At 36.6% G+C, this 25832-nt stretch overlaps 1 protein-coding gene across 4 annotated transcripts in view; it reads right to left on the minus strand.

Moving 5' to 3' along the window:
- The window catches only part of LOC101862955 (von Willebrand factor A domain-containing protein 3A), a 50868-nt gene that overhangs the window by 21589 nt on the left and 3447 nt on the right, over window positions 1-25832 (minus strand). The window contains exons 4-24 of one of the 4 annotated variants that reach the window (XM_035970364.1): window positions 25284-25411; window positions 24740-24829; window positions 20067-20121; window positions 19708-19809; window positions 19234-19340; window positions 18712-18837; window positions 18253-18361; window positions 17557-17622; window positions 16728-16739; window positions 15126-15257; window positions 14122-14260; window positions 13177-13280; window positions 12144-12319; window positions 11443-11562; window positions 10784-10858; window positions 8750-8844; window positions 7918-8163; window positions 6399-6428; window positions 1825-1943; window positions 1056-1220; window positions 609-711 (exon numbers count right to left, since the gene is read on the minus strand). In XM_035970364.1, the coding sequence (XP_035826257.1) occupies window positions 609-711; window positions 1056-1220; window positions 1825-1943; window positions 6399-6428; window positions 7918-8163; window positions 8750-8844; window positions 10784-10858; window positions 11443-11562; window positions 12144-12319; window positions 13177-13280; window positions 14122-14260; window positions 15126-15257; window positions 16728-16739; window positions 17557-17622; window positions 18253-18361; window positions 18712-18837; window positions 19234-19340; window positions 19708-19809; window positions 20067-20121; window positions 24740-24829; window positions 25284-25411 (2299 nt within the window). The remainder of the gene's footprint in view (window positions 1-608; window positions 712-1055; window positions 1221-1824; window positions 1944-6398; window positions 6429-7917; window positions 8164-8749; window positions 8845-10783; window positions 10859-11442; window positions 11563-12143; window positions 12320-13176; window positions 13281-14121; window positions 14261-15125; window positions 15258-16727; window positions 16740-17556; window positions 17623-18252; window positions 18362-18711; window positions 18838-19233; window positions 19341-19707; window positions 19810-20066; window positions 20122-24739; window positions 24830-25283; window positions 25412-25832) is intronic. The other 3 variants (XM_035970365.1, XM_035970366.1, XM_005100758.3) reach the window with 3 other exon arrangements.

The raw sequence follows: 25832 nt of genomic DNA on the forward strand, positions 1-25832 counted from the left end.
TTAAAAACTCCTCTTTTTATTTTTTTATACAAAAGCCTTGTTTGATATCGGTAACACGTAGGCATGGTTATTGAAAAGTTAGGATTTTCCCCCTCAGGTCATTCACATCTTTGATGCAGGTAGGATTGAGTACCTAGTCTTCTCAGAAAAGGATTAAATAACCATAAGTTCATAAGAGTGCGTAATGCACATTTACATAATATAAAGGCAGCAGAAAGTCTGAGAAGAGTAGGCTTGCTCAGGCTGATACATTAGACAAAATTCAAAACTAACACTTACTTAATTCTGAAGAAACTTTGGTCAGCTAAGAGAATAAACAGAGCCTTTGAAAATGCTAGCTGGCTGCCTGGTGGGCAAGGGAGTGGTCTCGAAAGAAAATAGGATACATTTGTAAAAACTAGTAGTATTGTAGGCTGAAGAACCAACAGCCAAGTATCCCTGAGATCTAGCAGTGGGACACAAAGCAAAAAGAATAAGTTCAGAATTTCATACACAAATCTAACTAAATTCCATCCAAAACATTAAAACTGCTACTTCAAGATGAGTACTACTTGTGTTACACACTGTTAATTTATAGGCTATTGTAAAATAAAATTCTAACAACGTACGTTTGTGCGCTGTTTTCGAATCCTGGGAACTTCCTGTGCTTGATGCGCTAGAAGGTCGCCAGGAAATGGCCCGGTGTGGAGATCTGTCTGTACCTTCCTCCACCTGTAAAGTAGAAAAGCAAAGAAGTTCAGAAATAATGTCAAAAAGAAGTATCTGCTTTGCAAGTCTGAGCGTATGTGAATTGGCTATAGACTACATACACTGAGAATTAATCTCAAACACAATTCCATATCAAAGCTTGTTACACAACATGAAAGCTTACAGGCTCTATTGAAAGGAATAAAATGGTATCCACTGCTCATGCATCCCTTTTCAAAGTGATGTATGGTGGAGTCTTACACTAAGCAGTCGATATCTTTTCTTATGGAAAAAATGTAATGCATCGATGGAAGATCTGAATTTTGTTAAAAACTTTGCCAGATTTGAGAGAATCCACATAAGCCTACCTGTCTGCTGGAGCTGCCATAATTGGCATATCTTGGCTGCACAGCTCCTTGAGCACCTGGCGGAGGAAGAGCAGAGAACTGTGGGGGCACCTCAGGGGCTGGGATGCAGTTCAAGTGTCTCTGTGAGGACCTGCTCTCTATGGCTCTCATCTCTGGGTGGTGAAGCTGAGGGACAGGATGAGGATAACAAATGAAAAAACGATTGGTGAGAGTTGTTGACTTACTGAAAGACCTCCCTCCACAACTCCACTGTTTTGAGACAATGCTAAGATTTTCATTAGTTTTGCTAGTTAGAAGGGTATAACCTACAAATTTGAGGACATTTGTACAATTCTCACTCAAAGCTGGTACATTTTTCTCTGTGAGAAAACACACAATTTCACTGATTTAGAAATGAAAAGGAAATAAGCATGGCAATAGTGAGAAGACTAGAGATATAGTTATGGGTTTCCTGAGAAGTAGAGATGAGAAATCCCATTCATATTGACACTTGAAAGCACACAAACATATATTATTTAGGACAAGCACAATCGGTGTTCTCTGATGCCTACAAAGTAATACAGAATGTAGACTTGGGAATGTCGGTACAAGAGGGATATCACAGTGGAACAAAAGCAGCAAAATGTACAGTATCTCATGTTTTATAGGTGTTATGCACATGTTCAGAGACACATTCTCAGTCCTTCTCTTGAGGGCAAACTCTATTTTATATACATGTCTATGACACAACAAACAAAAACATTTGATATAGGGAAATAAGATCACTTACGAATCTATTTCGATATTTTTTCTTGACAGATTCCACAAGCATTGCACACTTGCGGGAGAAGTTGAGGGCCTTATCAATTTCTGAGTTGACATACTGTATGTCATCATTCTCAATGATTCCTGTGACAAGCAAAAAGGAAAGTTCAAATGAGATAGATCTGTAGCAAAGTGGGGGGATAACTCCTGATGTAGAGCATGCTTGAATCGAGGTCAAGGGTAATGTAGTTATGAGACAGAAAAATGAAAATGGGCTGTTTGTATAAATTAATATAAAGTAAGTGATAAGATTCATATATAAAGAGGAGAATTTAAAACAATGGTTGTTTTAATTCCTAAATGATAGTCAACGTTTCTATTCGTTTTGCAGGCTTTTGCTTAAAATATGGCACCTTCATGAAGATGAAAAGCAACTGTGACCAAGATTTTGCTTAAAGAATAAGCAAACACACCAGGATTTCATATGAAGAGTTTACAATTAAATATCTCAAGAGAAAGTCAAATATGTTTTATTTGCGCAAAAGGAAGATAACACATCAATACGAAGCATAAGTATAGACTATGAATCAAAGTAAAAAGGTAAAACAAGAAGAAAATGTAACAAGGAGATGGAGCTAGGTGGGCTAAGATTACCAAGAATGGTACATTATGAGAGAGTAAAGGAAAATAACGACTCTCACGCTTTGTCTTGTCTTTATGAAACCTGACACCCTCAAAGACATAATATTGATAATTTCACTGACAGAGCATATTATGATCCTCACTCATGACATCATGAAGAGAGGAAATCCTTCAGGTTGGACAAGAAAACATTTGGATCCAACTCAGATTCAAATATGGAACTTCTGGGTGATAGCCAAGCTTATAGCAAACTGCATTCATATTGACTCATATTGCAAGGCAACTGGGGCAACTGTGGAAACAAATTCTCTAGTCACAAAAAGGCTCTTCATTACTGTACATTCTCAACAAAAACACGAACAGGTCATTTTGATTAGCCCAGTGCAAATTCAACTGGGAGAAAAACAACCAAAGCAAGTCATTGATACTTCGCTGAGCATGTGAGTCACATACAAACTAGCGGGAGTTCTGAATTAACGTGCCATTTAAAACTTGGGTAATATAAGGTTAGGGGTTAAATACAAACTCTGAGTTTTCATGATATGATACAGGATAGGTAGGGACAGGATAAGTTAAAGCCTGGATTCAAATTATGTTGCAAAGAGGGCTTGTTGATTCAGAACTTATGTCTACAAATGTATCTGCATAATTTTTTAAATGAGAAATATGAGAAAGAAAACCCCCCAGCTCAAACTGTACACAGCAGACAAAATTCTGAAACAACAAAAGTAAAATCATCAGGGCTGATAAAAAGAAAAATACAATCATACCACAAATAAAATGAACCTGCAGATATGCTTAGACAGCATGGCAATAACATTGTCCCAACTTCGCAAAAATGTTATTTTAGTAGGTCCTCGCTGTATCTACTAAAGATTGATTTTAAAAGTCTGCAACATATACTAAATTCTCTGGCGGCTCAAGCCTCATCTATAGATCAATCAATAAATCAGTCAAAAAGAAAGATTACTTGCAATTAACATCATAATAATAGCCACATTTTTTCACAAACAAATTTGGAAAAAAATCAGAGTTGAAAAGAAGTTGAAGAAACAGATCATACTAAAGAGCTCATCAAAAACATGGAAAAAGCCCAGCGACAAAAAAAGCCACTGTTGAAAGGGTCCCTTGTACTTTTAGTGGGAACATAGAATTGACTGCAGAGGAACAGTAAAGACTATAAAGTTTTATCAGGATAAACCTATCTTATGCACTGTTAGACTTCAACCTTTTTCATCAGGAAATAATAAACATGATTTGAAAAACCCGCTGCAAAGGATATTTAAGAAAAAAAAATATTCCAGAAGAATTAACTTTAGTTCTTTTCACATAGAAAACAGCATGCTGCACAACAAGACAAAACATGAAGGTATAACATATTTCAAGCATGGTGCTGATGTGACTTGAAAGACAATGCATCTCTCGTTTTCTTTTGTGCAAAACATTGAGCATCAATTAAGGGCAGTCAATGACAACAGCAACTGATGCGGGTTTCTCAACAAATTGTTGTAAGTGCACATGATGATCGATTAGTTACTAATGCATCTGAAACGACTATATTTTGTTTCTTGTACAGCATTCAAAAATGAAAACAGAGGACAACAAGCACCAACCACAGTTACACAGAAAAAGAATTAATCTTTAACTATAACAGTCGCTTGATAATTAGGGGATTAATTTACTCATCATGAAATAAGAAGACACCATGCCAAATATTTTATGTTACTACACTAGAAAAGATTACTCTAATTGACAAATGTATAACATTTAATAACAGTGCAGGTTGTTTATAGAATAAAATTTGGGACCAACTCAAACTTAGCAGCATTATTTACCTCTGACAGTTGTTTTCACAGCAGTTAGCAGAGGTAGATAGCTGATGGTCTACACAATCGGAAAATTTCTTTATTCAACTCATTGCTTCTTGCTCCTAACATTCTACTCCTTATCTTTTTTATCAGCAATAATACACAAAAAATCTCTGTGCATCAACATAAACACCTTTGTTGCTCTTCATCAACATGCTTTTGTAGAAGTTGGGAAAAGTGGCCTTAAAAGCTTCAATGTTGAGAAAGGTGAACTAAGAACTTGCAATGTCAATGTATATTGAAGGTAAGTTCATTCGAGTGAAAGCGCTAGTTCCTCTTGTTGTAATACATTAACGTTGTAGATTATAATGCTTCTTTGACAATCATCTTGAAGAAAACAAATAGAGTCTAACTCCCATATAACGAATACGCACATAGCGAAACAAGCACATGGCAAACAGATTTTCAGGTTCTGAATTTTTTCTAATTCATGTACATTCTTTGCATACGAAGCACATACATAGCGACATTTGTACATAACTGAAAGACTTCCACATCTTGCTGATTTGGCAATGTTTGTGCTAGATTGTTTCATTACGAGAAGAACAAGTAGTATTCTGACAAAAAAGTGAAGTTTCAGAAAAATCATTGGATACAAACAGGTCTAATTTTCAACAACAGTTTTTCCTTCACTATGATAAAATGTTAAAAGAGCTTTTGGGTTTTATTTTTCTTTTAGCTGAGGGTTACTACAATCACATCTTAAAAAAATAAAATTGACTGCAAATATTACAAAACCTTCACCAGCCTACCTGATATAAAAACATATTAACATTTAGTATGGTAACCAGGCCAACAGAGGCAGAGGCAGAGGGAAAAAGATAGCAAGAGAGGACAATATTCTAATTTAAGCCATTCAAAATCAGGATTATATCATAGGGAACTGCACTCAGAAATCATGGAGTGAACATTGGTGTTGGTGTGAAAAATCCACACTTATCTAAAAGCATTCGAAACAAAAGTTACCCTGAATGGTCAGCAGCTCCCCCCACACATTGTTCTTGGATAACCAAAGCATGGCTCTCAAAGATGAGAAGACTGATACAATCAAGTCAAAATCTTGACGTAAAAAGTTACGCTCTATATAGACCATTAATAATGCTTTGAAGTTCACACAATAATGCAGAAAGAGTTTGTTTCTTGAATGCCACCCAAAAAAAAATGTTCCTCTTGCAACTGTCATGCGTCAGTATAGCATCACGGAAATTGAATCTTGGAATCTTTTAATGTTTCTGGTCATGTAAATACCGTCAAACCTGCTCTAACAGTCACATGTCCAAGACAATCACCTGTACAAATGTCTATTTCCCACTTCCACCTTGTCTTTATTCCATATGATAATGGCACTGTTCAAGATGTCTACCTGTCTAAGACAGCCACTTTTCTCCTCAAAGTGGGTCATCTTGGGTAATTTTGAATATATCAGAAAGAAAATTATGGCAATATGGAAATTGATAGCTACAAGTCTGACAAGCATTCTACCCAGTCAGAGCATGGAACACCATCTATGAGATTTGCCGGTCAGTGGTCATTACTCTTCCATTCACATAAAGACCACAAGGAAGAGCATCTACTTTTTAAAAGTTCAAACAAAAATGTTTTATTAAATAACCCAGATTTTGTTTGGCAGAACAACATTAATGACTGACAAAGAAGAAGGTAAATTTTAACATTCTGTACAGACAAGGGAAAGGAGCATGCATTCCATAGAGTTAAAAAAAAATATGGACAGAATGTGCATTGGTAACAAATACATCAGTACAGACAGAAATCAAAAGTAGCTATCTGCCATATTCATTTCAGAGATTATGAGGACATTTTTTATATTTCTCTGATGATCAGGGGGTTGCTGATATCAGCTATAAGGCAGGCATCAAAGTAAAAAAGTAGGTCTTCACAAAACAGGAAATCTCTAACCCCTTTGAGGAGCTGTACAACTCTTATGACTTGAGTATTTATATAAATGCTACATATGGAGGGTGATATTTTTCTCATATGTGCAAACAACAAATATGGCAGCAAATAACTACCCAGACTAAACCATCGCACTCTCTGTCCCCTTTTTTCTCTTTCTATGGTGAGCACTAACCAGCATTACCAAACAGCTCATGCTGATTCCCTGCAAAGTGTGATGAATATTTTTGTATTTTACAAGCATAAATCGATATAACAGACTCATGCTTTACATCAATCTATTCATTACAGAGCAAAAGAAGGAGGACTGTATATGTAAGGCAGCGTGGTGGAATCAGGCTCTCGTCAATTTTGGGCCAGGTACAGTTATTGGTATCATCTTTAAGCTTGTTCACTTGTCTCTATTTGGATGAAAAAAATATCCATTTATCTTGAATACAAGTCGGGATATTTACAAATGAAGGGGGTGGGGGTCACCTGTTTTCAGAGGTTAAATTAGTGAGAAAATGGCTGCCAAAGATTAGTTATTACCTTAGCCTAAGAGTCCGTGGTAACTGAAATTCTACATTTCTCGTGCTTTAATCAACGTTTTTCAGAAAAATCCACACATAAATGAGTTCTTTAATGGGCAAAAAAGGGTTTGAGCCAAAACAAAAAAATTTGATAAAAATTCCTAAACCTGCGGAAAAATGCAAGTTTCCTCACGTTTATTTTTTTGATGAGAGCCTGATTCCACAACGCTGCCTCAGATATATTCGCAGCTTATTGTATATTCGAAAAGAGTGAGAGCACAAATTCAGGAAAGTTGCTGTTCTCCGTTTAAAAATATTTGCTTTTGGAGCTTGGTATTCCTAGGATGCCCCCTGGTAGCCTGTATCCATGAATTCAAGATTTTGGTTACATGAATCAACAACTCGACAGTCCAAACTACCACGTAGATGTGAAGTTTCATTTATGACCTCAGATTTGCATTGCAAAACATAACTGCCACACCCTTTTTGATGACTGTTTCTTCCAAGGAGGCTGAAGAGTAATAACTAAATAAAGGCAGGTTTCAATTTTTACATGACATTTCATACAAGTTTATTCAGTATTCTGTCTGAAGTTTCGTGAAAGACCTTTTTTGACATAACTGAGTTCGCTACTGGAGTCATCTTATGATCCATTTGTGACTTTGCCAAGAACACAGTGAAAGGGATTTCCAAATCTTAGCTCCAGAATAAAAGCCCAGACTTCTTGAAACGACTAAAATTCATTTTTTGTAGTAAAAGTTCTAAGTGAAAGATAATGGGATAAAACCTTAAGTACTTTATTGAGGCTGGTTAATTATGACAAAAGAACAAAAAGTGACTTTACTTTCACAATATGAATCTCGCTACTTTTCCCTTTCTCTTACTCCTTACAAAGAGATACTGTCACAAAATGCAATTCATGCCATGCTGAAGAAAGATCTGTTATATAATTCAAATCTTTTCTAAAGATAGGATATTTTTATGATATGCTTTAATAGATTTTCATGCAAATCCGCTGACCTTCAAAATTTTTGAATTGCCTCTCACATGCAAATATTTTTCTTCTGCTACTTCAAGTCCACCATGCAGAGGTAATTTGAAGACTTGAAGCACATACTTTGAGGCAACTGAGAAAATCAGTTCACTTTCATACCAATTCTCAAAAACATATTTCTCACCAACCTGTTTCTCTGAACCAGTGGAACCTTCCACCTGTGATATGAGCCATGTTGCGCAGGCATTCAGCAGTGCGAGTGATGTTGGCATAGCGGCCAGGGATGGCTCCATTGGCATCATAGTCATCCACATTGAACAAGATGGAATGTAGCCTCACTCCACGACCAGTGCTGGCCTCCTCGATGTAGCTCGCCACAACCTCCGACATCTGGTCAGGCACGCCGCTGGTGAATAGGTACGCTCCTTGCACAACTGGAGGCAGATGTTAGTGTTGACTTAAAGGTGAAGTGAACGCAGAATATGATCCACTCAACCAGGAAAATCCTTGTTCTACACCCTGATATTACATTCTTTAGAATAGGCAAGGAATAATACCTTTTGAAAGCAAGCAAATAACAGCTCAATGCCACACCATAAGATTGGTCATTTTAAAATTAAGTAAGGAGTAATGATTAAGCCTAGCAAATCAAAACTATCTTTTAAAATAACTCACCACTATGTCAATGAACTACATTTACTGCTGAAATTCTGAAGTATTACCTTTGGGAACACGACCTTATTTTGCTGGGTTATAACATACACATTGAACAATTTTATCCAAGAATCCCATCGTAATCATTGTGCCTGAACATGTTCTTTTCACCTTGACAAAAAAGAGGCAGATTTTGCTCAGAAAATGAAAAGAATGCCAATTTTATAAAGAAACAAGAATATGCGCCAAGTCTCCTTTTCCCACTTTTCACACCCCTCCCCCTAAAAAATAACAGCCCCCCCCCCCAACAACCCCAAACCAACAACGCACATACATATGCACATGAATGATGACTTATTAACTTACAGATGTGATGCTTGATCTCCTCGTCATTCTCAACAGCCATCCTATACGCATTTAGAAAGTTTCGGCTGCCACCACATTGAAGCTCCAGAATCCACCTACACACATGAAAAACATGACATGGTTAAAGATTGAATCTTTGCCAATTGCAGGGTCCCCACCAAATCCTTGAAAATTTTTTCAAGACCCCCAAATTTTTTTCAAGACCCCAATTCGAGGGAAAAATCAGGCCGCTGCGCGTCAAGAATGATCCCCAAAAAAGCCAATCTATCAAAGATAAAAAGTCAAAATGTCTATAAATGAATGCAAACTTACATTTTGTAGTATAGTCTTCAAACAATAGATGACTATAATACTGGGTGACTGCCAAACCAGTTTCTCAATTTTCCAAGGGAGGGGCCTCATCCATTTTCCAGGAACACGTTACATAACAATGAAAGCGTGTGCTCCATTTATATCTAATATAATACATGTATATGTTTGTGAATACACACACACACACACACATGTAGGTACATTATATCCAGTCAACAACATGTCAGTGTGGCACTGGGATCTTGAGAGACTTTGGTATTTCAGTCTGTTCTTACTTATTTATATTTTCCCATCATCATATCAGCCAACATAACGAACTATAGGCCCTATATAAAAAAAGAATCCTGTTTTGAGCCTGAAAAAAGACCTAGAACTAGAAAATCGACTGTCAATAACCAGTCTGGGTGTCCTGATTCATATAATAAACGTGAAGACGAAAACCATTGCTGCAACTCAAAGTAGAGTAATAACTAGAATGGCTCAAGTACACATATTCAGTGTGAGAGGTGTAAGAACTGGGGAACTGCCAATCTTGAAGAGAAAGGTAATAAAATATATATATAAATTTCAATCACCCCATCCAATGAAACGCGAACACTTTAGTTCAATAACAAGGCATGACGGATCCTGATTCCACACAAGGCCTGCACCAACGCACGCTTTGCAGAGAGCTCTAAAGTAGTAATCAAAATGCTAAAAATTTGCTTCCAAGTTCAGATTTTGTCCTCTAGCGTTGCCTTCAGCTCCCCCCCCCTCCCCAATCCCCTTCCACGAGTGTATCTTATAAAGGAGTCCTATACTTCACAGCGCTCAGACCGCCGGTACTCACAGGTTCATTGACCGGTCACGAGGGCGAACCTGTCAAGACGCTTGTATAACTTCTTTTTCTTTTTTTTTTCCACAAGCGACAGCAGAGGGCATTTGTTAATATTGATTTATTTTCAAGGCGACACAGCGTTCATAATGCACAACCTGCATGTTACAAAATGTTGCGTTATCTATCAGACTATTACCGCAAAATTTCTGGGCGGTAACGAAAGCAGATCTTGATTCTTCCCGGTCGAGCCTCGGTGTCACACATACACTTCCGTCACAGCGGTTCAATTACGCTTCCTCTTTAGGCCTCATCAACCATACAGTCTAGATAGCTGCACATTACACAGGCCCTATACTTTCCCGACTTACCGACCCATCACAAAATTCCCGACTTTTTCCCGACCTCCCAACCCATCTCAAAATTCCCGACTTTTTCCCGATTTCCCGACCCTGTGGGGACCCTACAATTGAAAGGATCAAGGGAGGCTATGGTGAGTATCGTCCTCTGATAAAAACAAAACAAGGCAGCATCACAGAAAACAAAAAGCAAAAATACATACACATTTTGAAATGAGAATCAGCCTTTTGCATTCATTGTTATTCCAGCCTACATAGACTGTGTCCCTCTGAAAACTATGAAAACAGCCCCTCAGCACACAAGAACATAAAGATCTAGGCTGCAAACTGCTGTTTACAGCATATAATCACTACAGTAACTTCCATTTCAGAAGAAAAAAAAATCCTTTCACTCATGTTTTAAGATACTTATTCAACTAAAATGAATTTTCCAATAAATAAACAAAACATACAGATCATGCCCTTGAATTTTGTTTAATTATAAAATTAACAGGATGCTTTCTACATCTGTAAATCTAAGGTGTGCTCAGTGCAGTGCAATATACTCACTTCCAGGCTTTTTGAAGATGTTCTGGTGTGGGTCTCACCATTGTGGGCATAAACTGTCTTGCTTGGCTTCCAAAACTTTAAATGAAAGAAGAAAACATTATTATGGCATGGTATGTCTCCTTCCAACATAGTTACATCATTTCAAAAGTAGGACCTCTGATTTTACATCTATCTCTGAGAAAACAGTTAGTTATGGGCTAGAAAAAGAAAGAAAAACATAAAAATCTGTATTGTTTAATCAGAAGGAGCAGAAAAGACAAAAAGATACTTGATAATCTTAACTCATTTTGAAAGACAGAAATAGCTCTCTTTAAACTGGAGAGATCCTCTTCAAACTTTGTACTGTCTGAAGCTGGGCACAAACAAAATTCAAAATGAAGTCTTTTGTTATCCTTCAATACACATCTTCTTTTCTTTTGTATAAACATTGCATCTTTTTACATCTTGTAACAATTTGTCAAAAAAGACTGTCTAGAACCTATCTGAGACACATTACCTTGTAGTCCAGGCCACAATATTTTATTGCCTAATTTGCACAGGTCTAAGAAAATCAGAACAGTCACTGGCTCGATGGGTTTTCACAGATTCTGGAAAAACTTTATTTTCGCTACTGGATTTTGATTTAAGATAGAAATATCAATAGTATGTATTTAACTTACGCAATGATGTTGAAGTAATCTTTGTTGGCTATCTGTTCCTCCATCAGAAGTCTCATGGAATGTTGGATATGGACCAGATAGTTGATGTTGCTCACAGAAGTGTCAATGAGAACAACAACACTGAAGAAGAATTGATAAACAGATTATAATACACAGTTGCGTTTGTGGTCAGCATTGATACATACAATTTCTATTAACACTAAAATTAGGAAAGTCACTTCTACAGATTGGAAGTTCATATAGCCCTCAGTTAGCACTATGAAAAGTTTCACTGCAAAGCGTTTGCTTTCTTTTAAAATCTTACTTCACAGGTGATAAAGAAACCCAGAGAATGGTCATTGCACATAAATTACATCAAGATACGTGTTGTGAGTATAGGATTCTTCAGTGCAGTTTCGTAAGAGACTAACAGTGTTCACAACTGCACAATGTCAACTGAGCATCAAGGACACAAGTTGGTTGTTTCCATATTAGTTCACAGCACTTCTTGGTTTTACTTGTGTTTACTTTAAAATTCACTGTGAAAATTCAACAGCGAAAACAGTCACTTTCATTTCTAAAATAGTACAACTACATCTTTGAGTAAAGAACAATATGATTTTTCAATAAAATGAATCAAAACAATAGCCAAGAGTAAATGATAAAAATCAGAGTATCTAAAGTTGAACATAGTGGTGGTGGTTGTGACGGCCAAGTCTTACTTCTTCTCCGTGACAGTGCCAAAGATTCTTCTGCTGCCTGAAGCAAGCCAGTCCACCCTTTTCTCGTACAGCATGACAGCATCACTCAGCTGTTTCTGGTACTCAAACAGAGCAGTCATGTCCACGTGGAGATTCTTCAAGGATCCATCTTTCCAAGGAAACTGAACCATAGCTTTCTGTTGAGACAAACCAATTGACCAACATCAAATCATGGTTGAGAAAATACATTCCCGGAGCTTATTCTGATTTGGCACTGAGCAGGGTGTATTCTTCCAACAGTAGATTTTGGAAAAGACTGACCTGAATATGAGTCCAGACGCTATTCTTTGTAAGAAAAGCTATTTATCAAGACTTGATTATTGTAACTCTTTGTTTTCAGGAATATCTCTGGAGAAAGTGAAAAGACTTCAAACTGTTAAAAACAATACTTCTCGTTTAGTTTAACAGAAAAGAAAGCAACACCCTGCAAGACTCTTTTAAGGATACAGTACTTGCCTCCTATTGAGATAAGAATTATGTACAAGTTGGCCACTCTACATCACAAATGCTTGAATGATAAAGTGCCAGCATATTTATCAAAGATGTTGAAATTGTACACCCAACTTGCAGTTCAAGGTCATTAGCTGACAAAAAGAAGGTAATTTTACCATCTGTGAAATAATACAGTGGGTAAAAGGATATTTGTACATTATGTCCTCAAGATCTGGAATGCTTTGCCCAGTGGTTTGAAAGAGATCAAATCTTTTTATTATTACAAAAGTAAACTAAAGTCAATTCTGTATTTAGATTAATGAGATAAATATATAGAGACTTTTAGTACTATAAATGTATAGCTACTGTATTTGTAAGGTGCTCATAGCCTGTGCCCTTTAATCAGGGTTGAGTGCTACATAAATGTTATGTATTATTATTATTATTATTATTATTATTATTATTATTATTATTATTTTAATTTTTTTACACATATATTTCTCTCCATATTTTCCCCAGAAGACAATTGCAACCTCGGAATGACCTTGAGGACTTAACTAACCTCGTGAACTTGTGACTGGACAGCTTTCTTGATCACAGGCACAAACTCCTCTCTGTAGGAATAGGCATTGGGGGCAAGCACCTGATACAAGTCCAGTTTCTTAGCTGAAAAAAAGAAAGCAAAACAACCTTAGTTTCTCCACACAATCCTAACGCAGAAAACAAGAGATTCTTCTTGTGAATAAAAACATAGGGTATAACTGTTTATAAGGTAGCATTCAGTTGAGTTGTTGTGGTTCAATGTAAGGGGGCATTGTTACTAAAAGGAATAGATTAGGCAATATAGGCAAAAGAGAAATAATCTTTTCATTTAAGTCAATTCTTTTTGTACATATCACACTCATTTCCTGCTTCAGCAATTCCCAAAACACAGAGAGAGAATAACTTATAAAATCTTCTGCCTTCTACAACATAGCCTTGAGCTAAAACACACAAGCTGATGGTCAACAGGGACTGACAATGGCAAAAAGCACACACAAACAATTTTCAACACAGTTCAACATGGATACAAAACTCACATAAAAAAGAATCAATACGATAAACTTGTATTGATTGGTGTCAATGTTGTGAATCTAAAATGATACTGACTACTCTGTGACAAAGTCGTTAGTTCATAAACAGGGTCAAGAAATACCCTCACTAAAGGGAAACAACACACAAGTCAGAAAAAATGTCATGTCCATTTTTTAACAAAATCTGGTGCTCATGACTTACAAAAGTTGTGCGATTATGGGTATGATTAGAAAGGGCTCCAATCTCTCACCACTGAAATCTACAGAAATTTTCCCCATTTATGGGAATGCTTGAGAAAGCACTAATTGCTTGCAATGTAATGAGGGACAAGAAACCATTACAAGGAAACATAAAGAAGAAAACAACATTTCTGATATCATTACTGGGAATTTCTAGAGAAAAGTAGTTCTTATGTATGTTGAGGGAACTTCACCTTTCAGACCATGCTGATGCAACCATTCCTGTGAGGTTCGAGGGTGAAAGTTTGGCACATCTACACGGAGAGGCAAGTCATGACCTGGAGGTCGGGGCAGAAACCTGGACTGAGGCAGCTTAGACACCTCAGTGGTGATCTTTGAAAAGAAAAACAGTGAAAAGGTAATAGAATTGTATCCAGTGGTATGGGTTTAACAATTTTTGTGTCATGATATAACAAAAGAAATCCAACTTGCTTGATACACAGTATTTTGCCGTAAGCTGACAAAACACCTTTTTAAATTTTGGAGCAAAAATTTTTTTTCCTGCTAAATCGATAGCCTGATCAGTTACCCTACTTGTGTGGAAAAATCAAATTGAAACTGTGACTAGTTTTTGAATAAATTAGAATTCAAATTTCAAAATGACTATTTTTAAATGATTACGCTGACAAAAAATCCTGTTCTTCTGGAAACTGCTCTGAAGAAAAGAAGGCATTTTGTCAGCTTACGGCAGTGTTAATGTACTAGCCTGTGCAACTGAAAGAGTTAACACATCTTTCAACACAGTGGAGTCACTTTGCAGGTTGGACCTCCAACTCCACATCCCTATCCACAACAAGGATACAGCCAAGTGGTTGAAGACCCCTAGAATCTTCTGAAGCTGTCTGAGCACATAAAGTCCCCATTGTGGGTTTGAATCTGGGTTGTTCACAGACATCACTAAAAAAGTGAACACTTGCAGTAGAAAGCGGATACAAAATGTAGGTGTTAAAAAGCTACAGGGACAAAAAGGCATTTGTTATATATCTCCTTTTCAACTCCTCCCTCCCATCTTAACTCTTATCCAATCCCACCACAAGCCTTCTCTCACACTGACCAGCGTAGCTTTTTCTATAAATCCGTTTATAATCTTTTCACAAAACTTTGCTAAGAGTAATTATTAGTTCAGCAAGTTATTTGTGTACAATCGCTGTGCATTGTGGATTAAAAGTCGACTTGGAGAGGAAATCATCAAGCTCACCTCATTCATTATGCTGATGATAGCATTTCCCATCATGCCCTGTCTCATCTCTTTGATCTTGTTGATGACATCCTGTGCCTCTCTGATCTCCATCAACAAGAGACTGATGTCTGTGCCAGTGTAGATTTGTTCCTGAAGTAAAATCACTGTACATATATCTTATGCCACAAGAGAAGGAAGTACGGATTTAAATTCTGGACTTTGATTTTGAGTAAAGGGGTTTTTGTACATGAGAACACATTAATATTAAAACAGAGATACCTGTGCAAAAATAGATCCTCTGAAAATTACATCCCACTACAAGAAAATAAACTATTCTGAGTCCCAGCTGAATCAGAACAGGAAAAGAAAATACTTTTTTTAGTACTGCTCCGACTTTCAGAACGGTACATGTACTGGAAGACACTCATTGAAACCCTTCACATTTGACCCAGGATGCCACAAACTCTTGAAACGTAAACATAAGTGAGCATAACTTGTGTATCAACACTTAACACGATGCAAGGTGACAGATTTTGCAACATTTGAGAGACGCATTGTAAAAAAATTGCTAGCACTATCTAGTCTGAAAATAACAACATGACACTCAAAATGTGGGAATGATTACATAAGGAAAGGTCATACCAGATTTGAAAGACTATGTATTCATGATCCATCTTTTCCAAATTGTTCCCTAATAGCATCAGCATCAAGTAGCACTCTTTAACATTAATTGACTTTGTACCACATAAAGATGGATCACAAAGCCTTTTTAGTACCAGTCAGATTTCAATAGCTAGTCCTGTCCACCTCAGTATTTATAGCGAAGGAGCAACATTTAGGAAACTTCATGCCAAACTATGGTCAGTTACATATCCCAGAATTTAAACTAATGAGATGAACTCAAAAGACAGTTGAACAAAACATTTCAGGCTAATGTTACGAAAAAGCAGTGTTCCTCAACCAAGAGCAAAGTTCAACCCAGGGGGGACTCAGTAATTTTTTTAGACAAACAAAACAAAAGGCATGAATTACCAAAACATAAGAAAAGTATATTGAGGGTGAATGAAATTTCAAGGAAAAATTAGGGAAGTGAAAGATACTAAAAAGGTGAAGTGTTGTTCTGCTTCAAATCCAAGGAGATGAGAGAACACATTAGATATGAAGATCAAGCCTTCTACCCCCCCTGTTTTGTCAATAGCTGTCTTTTGAGAAATACATTTATTGCAAAAAAAAATGTCCTTTTTCAACCCATACCAAATGCAAAGTGTTTGTCGTTCAAAGTAATCTAAATTACTCTTGAAATGAAGGATACCAAAACAAGACATTTCAATTGTAAGCAGCCCTCTTTATTTATTTATTTATTAAAAAAAAATCTCAGTAGACTTGTCTGAAAAAGGGGAAATTCTGAAGCTATGGGCACAGAGTATTGCCTGAAAAGAAATGCCTGTTCCTGGGCGAACAAGTAAGGATGACAAGCCTGAAAAAGAGTTTCACATTATTTATGCATGCAAGTTGTACACTGAGATTTGTCAATTTTATTGATACTCATAGGAGCTCTTGAACAATTGCATTTTGTTAAAAATAATGTGAGTCATGAAAGGACAAGAAACTTTTACTTACCTTCTGCTCCCACTTAGTTGCAAATAGGGATATGGAAACTTATATGAGAGAAAGCACTATGAAATGAATTGCTTCTCACATGTACTGAAGCGAGTATATCACGGAAAAAGTAACAGGAAAGTCATACTGACCAAATATCAGTTTTTTGAAGTTTACATACACTTCTAAATGTTTCCTACTGATATTACGAACAACAATGTGAGACTTTGATTTATTTAGTTTCCAAACACAAATTAATTAAGAGATTGCTATGAGGTTTGACTTGGTCTTTAATAACCCAGTGCCTCAGCAGTTACATGTGGACACAAGATAACAAAGACTTGTCAAATAATGTCAGCGGCCATCAGGACATTTTCGACAGCAAGGAACATTAACCAATGCTAAAAGACAGACAACTGAACTAAAGAGACTAGCAATGGTGTGGCATTGCTTTGTTTACTTATTACTTGAGATATTACCATGTCATACTGGAACAAAGTACAGTTCTGGGATTTAAAAAGTTGACTTTTCTAAAATGCTCAATCCACTTTTGATCAAAAACTTAATTTTCCTTCCTCTTTAGGAGATTACTAAACTTGCTCATCAATACAGTTTGAAAAAAACATTTCGCCAAATAGTACAGAGCCCTACACCCATATATGCCCTTTAAAAAGGCAATAAAGGTATCAAGATGATTTTTACCATCAGTAGACTCCAATGGGTATCATGGTTGGTCAGTTCCAAATACATATATATGTATTTCTTTCGTTTTGGTTATTATCAAGAGTTTCCCTATCCAGTCAAAGTACACGAAAGTATTTCAAGGAAGGAAAAAGAAAAATGCACTAACCTCACAACTAGCTGTGTAACAATGGTAGCGGCCACCAGAGGAGTCAGCCAGTTTCTTCAGTGTCACCTAAGGATTGGAATGAAATATTTGAACTAGCTAGGTTCCTTGCTTCTCTCAGACTAGAGAAATGTCATTAACAGAAAAATATCTCAGCACCTCCTGTAATCGTCATTTGCTAGGGAGTGGCAAAAGAAATAATATTTAGGAGAAAATAAAAGTTTTACAAAGAATTTCAAACACAACATAGTAAAAAATAAGTACTTTCAAAGAGGCAACATGAGGCCTAAAGTTCATCTTTCCAGCATCAAATGCAACCTTCCAACCAACATTCAAGCCTGTAGGCTGCTCCGTTCACCTTGTGAGGTATGCAAGCTATTACAGAGAGAAATATACACAGATTCCTAAAGCACACTGCTTCTAACTGACAGAGCTTATTATAGAATTCAAGGTTTACAGGTCCATTATCAATTTTGAAAAATGAAAACACTGAGAACTGGCAACAGAAGCAAATTCCCCTCCCGCCCAAAAAAAATTGAAATGGGAAAACTAATTATGATTGTAAAAAAAACACCAAAAACAATTCATAGGCACACATGGCCTCACTCACACACACACAGTTTTCTTAAGTTAGTGAACATTTATATGTGCACTTCTAGCACCTAAACACATTGTACCACTAATGCATTCATCACTCACATTGGTCTGGTTGTTGCTGCAGTCATAGGCCACAGTGTGCAGGGTGACCCCTTTCCCTACTCCCATCTGATAGATGTAGTCACATAACAGTTCTGAGGGCTGGTCGGGCCTGTGGAGACAGATGACAAACGTGTACAACTAGCTATCAAATTTTAAGTCTAGACTTGAATTTCTTTACATATTACAAATATTAAAACATAGAGTACCATGCAACATTCTGTTAAATTCAACAATAAAGTTTTATTGATATTATCAGCCCATATGAGTGTTAGAGCAGAATAAAAGATGGTGACAACCCCACACTACCATTAACCTGCGCAATATGAAATATACACATATCATCCATAACAAGAGACATCTTCATTCAAAGACTTGTAGTAAAATATATGTAATGATGAATGATGGGTTTCAATGCAAAGCACTCAGTACATGCTCAGCAGAATGAAAATGAGCACTTACACGCTTCCCAAGACCAGGACAACTGTGTCAACGTCTGGCAATTTCATGACATGTTTCATTGCTTTGAGCAGGTTGGTGCCCCCGGTGCTTCGCAATTGAGAGGCCCAAATTTTGGCTTCTTCCATCCTGAAATAATTAAAAGTTAGTTTAAAAGTTAGTAAAAAGCCATGAGGTTACAAGAAACATAGAGTTTCAAACTTGTATCTCAAACAAACAATTTTTCATTTTCTTGTTTGTGTGATTGTAATGACTTCTTAAAGGGCATTGAAATGAAAACGGAACAGTAAAGACAAAACATATCTACGGATTTCAAATCTGTTAATGCAACCACCTATTCAGTTTCAGTGGATTAGCAACTTCGTAAAAGGGGAAGAAATTGTCTACTTGTTCAGATCTAATCCGAGAAAACAAATCCTTATAGTGGAAAAGATTGATGGACATTTGTTAATATTTTTTTTTTTACAGTGCTCACACTATACTTCACAATTTACCTTTATACTGTTTTGAGCAAAAAATACTCACAAGTGATAGTTCACATCCCTGACAACAGGCCATAGTGGTGCCATTTCTGTGCCAAAACTGACCAGGTATATTCCTGTTTTACTTGTGAGCTGCTCATCAATCAAGTGCTGAAACAGAGAGTTGGGATAGAGTTTAGAGCACGTTTATAAATATACTTTAAAGTAGGATAAATTATACATCAAAGATAGGAGAAGCAACATTTCTGCTAAGATAAATACATGTTCATATGTCCCAAAAAGGCTTTGGAATATAAGTGGTTCAATCTTTCAAAAAAGAACTTGAGGAGGTCAAAGTATAAAAATGAAACTCAGAACATAGTTTGAACTAAAAAGTATTATACTCATGTCCTTAGCCATCTTTTAAGTATTTCTCAGTGGAAACAAACATGTATCTTTTTTGGGTCTGTATTAAGGTTTCTCAAAGCATCAACGTAATACAACATAATTAAAAAGAGCTTGTGCAAATAATACCAACCAATAGAGACTCTTGAAAAGCTGTTTGCCTTCCAAACCCCATGTTGGCATCAGACGTATCAACGCAGATAGCAACTCTCTTTCCCATCAAATGACCAAAAATCTGAATGAAAAAATACGAAATCAGGAAAAAATGAAGTGAGTAAAACTTAACAGATTGGGTTGATTGATTATATATAAAACGAATAAACATCCTCGCTGGCTGTAAAATACAAATTTTGAAAGAACCCTTGAATTTAATTAAGAAAAAGTAATTTGAAACAGATCATTTTCATAAAACTTAAGTAATTCAGAAATCTATTGAAAGTAATTATATTTATGATAACCCCCCCCAAAACCCCCCCCATAAAACCCACTCACTCTTTTACTTCCTTGAAGGAGCCACTTGATTCTTTTGGTGTATAACTCGATGGCACTGCAAAGGAAAAACAGACAATCATAAGACAAAGACAATAATGTTACAAATTATCTAAACAAAAGCCCAGAATCCACCTGACAGTAAGAGAAATACATTATTTTTATAGAAAACCCTTTTTGACTAAACATAATCATTATCTACAATTTTGTCAGCATGCTCAAGCTAAAAATCTAACTATAAGTGAGACAGCTGTGTAAAACTGCAGGCTATCATCGTTGACAAATTGTTAGAAATGACTATAACTGTCGCAAATCAATTATTTTCAAGAAAATTTCAAATCTAACTGTAAAATATCAAATTATGGATGAAAACCCTGTAACCCCCCAGATTTTCTTTTACCCCAGTGGGGCAGGCACCCCAGAAACCCCCCGATTGGTTCAAAGCACGCCTATCTCTATTAAGAACAATCGGATATTTCAAAAACTATTAATTTCCGACAGAAATGAAGTTGGTATTCGTGTTCAGTGCATCAATATCTCGTAGAAAATGGACAACTGATAGCTAAGTGTGAGATGGGAGGGAAAGTAAAAAAAATACCCTCTCTTTCATATTCTAGCCTTTGCCAAAAGGTGGGGGTGTTTGCATGAAGGACTTTTTCGATCAACCGCAGGAAAAATATGTTTTCAACTGAAAGCATTATGCTTATGGCAAGGAAATAGTTGGTCAAGCTGCATGAGCAATTAGATTGATGTGTGCATCTTATTTATATCTCTTCATAGAAAGATAAAGTACAAAAAAATAGGGCATTTTTTACTCATCCTAAGTGCACACGTAATTGTATGTTAAATACAGTTGTTAATCTTAAAGTATCAAACAGTAGTGCATTCAAACAATGAAAATATTTAGTACACTATCATAACACTGTAGGTCCATTAACAGGGTTCTATATTTTTATATTATAATGATGTTATTGCTGAGTAAAATTTATAAGTTCGTTCATAACTCGTGTCATAATTACATCATCAGACTTTCCAAGGTCTTGAAAACCCAAATCGTTAAACATATTATCCCCAGGAATGACCAGTATTAAACCTTGGTTTGACATTGATTCACCAGAAGGGTAATTTTCCGCTCCATCGCATGGTTTTGCTTAAATATGACTTTGATTGCGATAATCCAGGTTTGTCATAATGAATAATGATGTTATGAACAAACACTTTATGATTATATTTCTGCAAAATATCATGTGAGGGACTTCCCACTGTTTCACAACATCCTTTTACATGGTGGCATAAACATGGCTGAGTAGCGTGCTGATGACTCAAAAGAGAAGCGAAGAAGAGGTATATATATATATATATATATACTAGCTGGACCCCCTTTCGATGAAAGGGATGATCGGTGCTTTAATATCAGCTAAAAGTCATTGGCCTACTATATTTACACTCTACTGGAATGGGGAAATAAATATTGAGAGATGCAAAAAATTAGATCTAGATCTATACTCTCAAAACAAAATGCGCCTCGTGAAATATCACTTCTGAATTTTCTAAAATTCCAGAGTCAGAAGCGTCGGCCTTCAAAAGCGATTGGCGAAATAAAGAAATTTAGCTTTTTGCAGCCAAACTGTCTCAAAACTGAAAAAACCTAGGGCGCCATGATCTGGAGAATATTTTAAAGAATTTTTTTGGCGAAAACCGCATGTCGATCGATGCAGCCATTAAAAAGCTTTTTGAATAGCAAAATTCGGCCACCACAAATAGATAATAGAATATGTATGGTTTATGTATGAGTTGTGGGCGGGGCTTTTTCTATAGATTCTGATAGATCATGCCTTCCTCACCAGCAGCTGAAAATTACTTGTTACCGACTGGTGAACTTGAGTAAACATTGGGAGGTTTAATCATTGGAGTGACTGATAGTAACGACAAGTGAATGGATTATTATAAATGGCTTTTCCACAGTGTCTGGGGCCGTAATTTATGACAGATGTCAGGTGATAAAAGAATTACATGGCCATCTTAGACAGGTTTTTTTTTGTTTTGGTTGATAGAATAAAGTAGATGCAGGCGTGTTGGGCCGGTGATCACACATTGCTATTATAGGAAAAGAACACGGGGGGTGGGGGGGGGGGGGTGCAATGAACATGGCCGTTTGTTTGTACAGGTGGCAGTATTATACAGGTGGCAGTCATAGCAGGTTCGACTATAAATTATTGAACAATTGGGCTTTTACAGCAACAGGGCTTACTGGGTGGTCAAATTATAAGAAATTTCTCACACTAATGCCTATAACTGTTAGATTCAACATTTCATCAGAAACAGCGTTATTTGACAATTTGTTTCAAAGTTTCACCAGTGCTCTCACTGAAAAGGCTGAGGTCCCGAGTCTATCTGGGAAAGAACCACCTGTTGCAACTGCATGCCTACCTTCTTTATTTCCCTTTCTTTTTTGCCCACCGTTCCTTTTTTTTCTTCTCTGTGTACTTGACACGTCTACCCTTGGCCTTGGCTGCATTGTAGTGTAGTGTGCTTGTAATTTATTTGTGTCATGATACGATTTTCTCCTGGGTGATCAGCCAAAATAAACACTCTGCTTGCCTCTATTGTTAACTGGACTAAAGAGAAAGGTTTGGATCACGTTCCATTCAAACTCTGGCTTTATTTGGTGCTAGTATAGACATGAATCAAACCTCTATGCCAATCAAAATTTTTATCCCTATTTGTCTGTCAGCATCAACAAACTGTTCACTTTAATCATCAAATGATAATGGCTGACTCTGTGATGGTAAATTGATTGAAACTATTAGACTGTTTTATTCCTCATGGCTCAATGTTAAATAGATTATAAATGAGAATTTTTCAAATGGAGACTCATTATTGAGTTTTCTGAAGGGAGTGAATTTTTATTCCCCTACTTGTTTAGTATCAACTTTGTAGACGTCCAATACAATTGTAATTTATCTTGGGGGAACTGAGAGATTTATTGCTTTGAAATGTTTTCCCCTTCGTCAATTGGACTGCATTGTGTTTGTTACAGATGCAGAGATTCTGGGGTTTATTTCGATAACAGTAAAACTTTTCACTGTTCAGCCTATGTCATTTTTTGTACTTTATAACTATGGAAAGATGTCCTGCTTCCAGCGAATATGCATTTCCACCTCCCATCTGAATCCATATTCCTTGATATTTTGTCACTTCTGAAGACTAATGTGAAACATACCTGCAACTAAGTGGGGCTGTGAATGTAGCTAGCTTTAAGTGCTGATGTAGACCATTGGTTAGCTTTGTTTTGTACTCAGACCAGGACAATACATAATTAAATTTGATTACTACCTTTCAAAAGCTTACTGATTTAAACATATTTCAGTGTTATGACATAAATAAAAATAGGTGATTGTATACGTGGGGTTTAATTAAAGAGGGTTTGAAAGTTTGATAGGAATGTTAGCAGCAGGTGCTGCCAAGTACTCCGATGGAATTGGAGCTCTTCAATGTTTTTTTTATCCAGTGAGGGACCCTGATCAATTTTCATAAGTCTAATTTTTTTCTTGAATATCGTTTCCATCTTTTATGCGTGACTTTTCGTAAATGATGTGAAAAAACACATTTTTGATTGCGGTTGTTTGCTATGTTTGCACTACCTATTGTAAATCATGTGAAAATATATATATGTGGCTCAGAGAAAACTCATTGGAAGATTCAGGTGACTTTAGATGAGAAGAGAAGGCAGTGCCATTGCACCCAGTTTGACTCCTCACTCTTGCAAGTAACTTTCTGATGTGCTTTCTGTGAAGTATTGACTCAGTATCTTTTGCATCTACAGATAATTTTCACACAGCTATGACATGATAATGGAGTCCTGCCATTAGGTCATAATGAGTAACACCACGCTGTCACCGTTGCCAACGGCACCCACAGCCCCTGCAGGATCCAGCCCTTCTACCGTGGTTCCAGTCACTAGTGCTGAAACCAACAGCACCCCGGCGACTTACAATGTCACCCAACCCCTCATCTTCCTGCAGACAGCTGCTGCCCAGGGGATTGCTGGGACATTTGCATTTGCCGCGATATTGATAACAGTACACCAGGTGAGTTGATCTGAGTGGTGTTGTGTGCCTTCTGGCGAAATAATCACTTGCTTTTTATTCTGTTTGTCAATTTTATTACCTTTAAAAGGGCTTGATAAACAACTGAAAGATATTTTTTATCTTATGTCTCTGACTCTTTTTTTGTGGTTAGGGTTAGATTCTGCTATTTCTTTAACTCAATTTAAAACTAAGTTGAACTGTTGAAGGCATGGATATTACGTTACTAGATCGGTTAAAAGAATGTTTTCTTTTACTGTATGGTATGAGGCATTTGTTGCATACATTCTTTTTTTATATTTTTTAAACTAAATATTTTGAAATGTCTGTTGTCGTATAAAGTTTTATGGTGATGGCCTTGAGAGTTTTGAACGCTGCCTTTGTATGTGTGTATGAGGGGCCTGAGGGGTTAACTGGCTTGTGAACATTTGGTTCCAATGGGTTCCAAGAGTGTTTGTGAAATTGAATAGACATTTTTAGCTACAAAGGAATATCAGTCTAGAAAAAGGCTGCAGAAACACGCCATAATATAACATGTATAACATGAAGCTGCTGGAGATATAAGTCAAATTGTACAGTATTACTCACACATTGAGCTTGTATTCAAATTCATTGACATCATATGCATCAAACTGGATATGCTGAGTGACCTTTCCAGTTTGTTGATCAGGATGGAGACTAAAAAACAAATAAGAAAAAGAGAATTACCTTTCACCACTTGATAATTTCTAAGATAGGAAACCACTTATAAGGACGTATTATTTTGTTAAGCATCCCTTTCGACACAGGTTCAGAAAATGTGTTAATTTCACTCTTTTTTGCTGTAACTTGAATAGGACATGACTTCTCACAAAGGCATGACAGGCCAAACAATATTAAGATAAACTAAAGCACAAAAAACAACAACCCACAATTGATAACACAAAAGATGATAAAAGATCATATTGAAGCATTTCTTTATCTTGTGAATAAAAATAACGGCTTCTCCCCTTGAAAATCAGAGCATGATGTTGAAAATACTTTCATACTTAAATCCAGATAGAACAAATGACAAAGAAAATTCACTACTGAAAAAAAAAAGGTTAGAAATAAACCTGAAAAGGTAAGCAAATCAATAAAATGTGACCCATACCGGCCAATCTTCCCTTTGTCCACCAAATCATTTAAACTCAGTTTTAGATAAGCAATGCTGTGGGTCTGAAGCCATTCCTCAGAATGCTGGTTCTCAGCATTGGCTGCAGATGCTATGTCTTGAAGTCTCTGAAATTAAATGACATTATGCGGTCAAAAAGGAATGTGAATGACTTCCTTTGGATGGAATTCTTACCGTATCAGTGAGTTAGTGTGTATAAAAAATTGTGCCCAGGTGTGACAGTATACTTTAAGAATGAATAATATTAGTATGTTTTGTGAGCTTTACTGTGTTCTCTCTCTCTCTCTCTCTCTCTCTCTCTCTCTCTCTCTCTCTCTGTCTCTCTCTCAGTCTGTCACTGTCTCTCTCTCAGTCTGTGTGTGTGCATGTGTGTGTTTGTGAGTGTGCGTGTGTGTGTGTGTGTGTGTGCGTGTGTGTGTGTGTGTGTGTGTGTGTGTGTGTGAATGCATATGTGTGTGAGTGTGTGTGAAAGAAAGAGAGAGAAGAAAATATTAAGGAGAGAGAGAGAGAGAGAGAGAGAGAGAGAGA

This window comes from Aplysia californica, unplaced genomic scaffold (assembly GCF_000002075.1).
Source record: "Aplysia californica isolate F4 #8 unplaced genomic scaffold, AplCal3.0 scaffold00259, whole genome shotgun sequence".
Classification (NCBI taxonomy): domain Eukaryota; kingdom Metazoa; phylum Mollusca; class Gastropoda; order Aplysiida; family Aplysiidae; genus Aplysia; species Aplysia californica.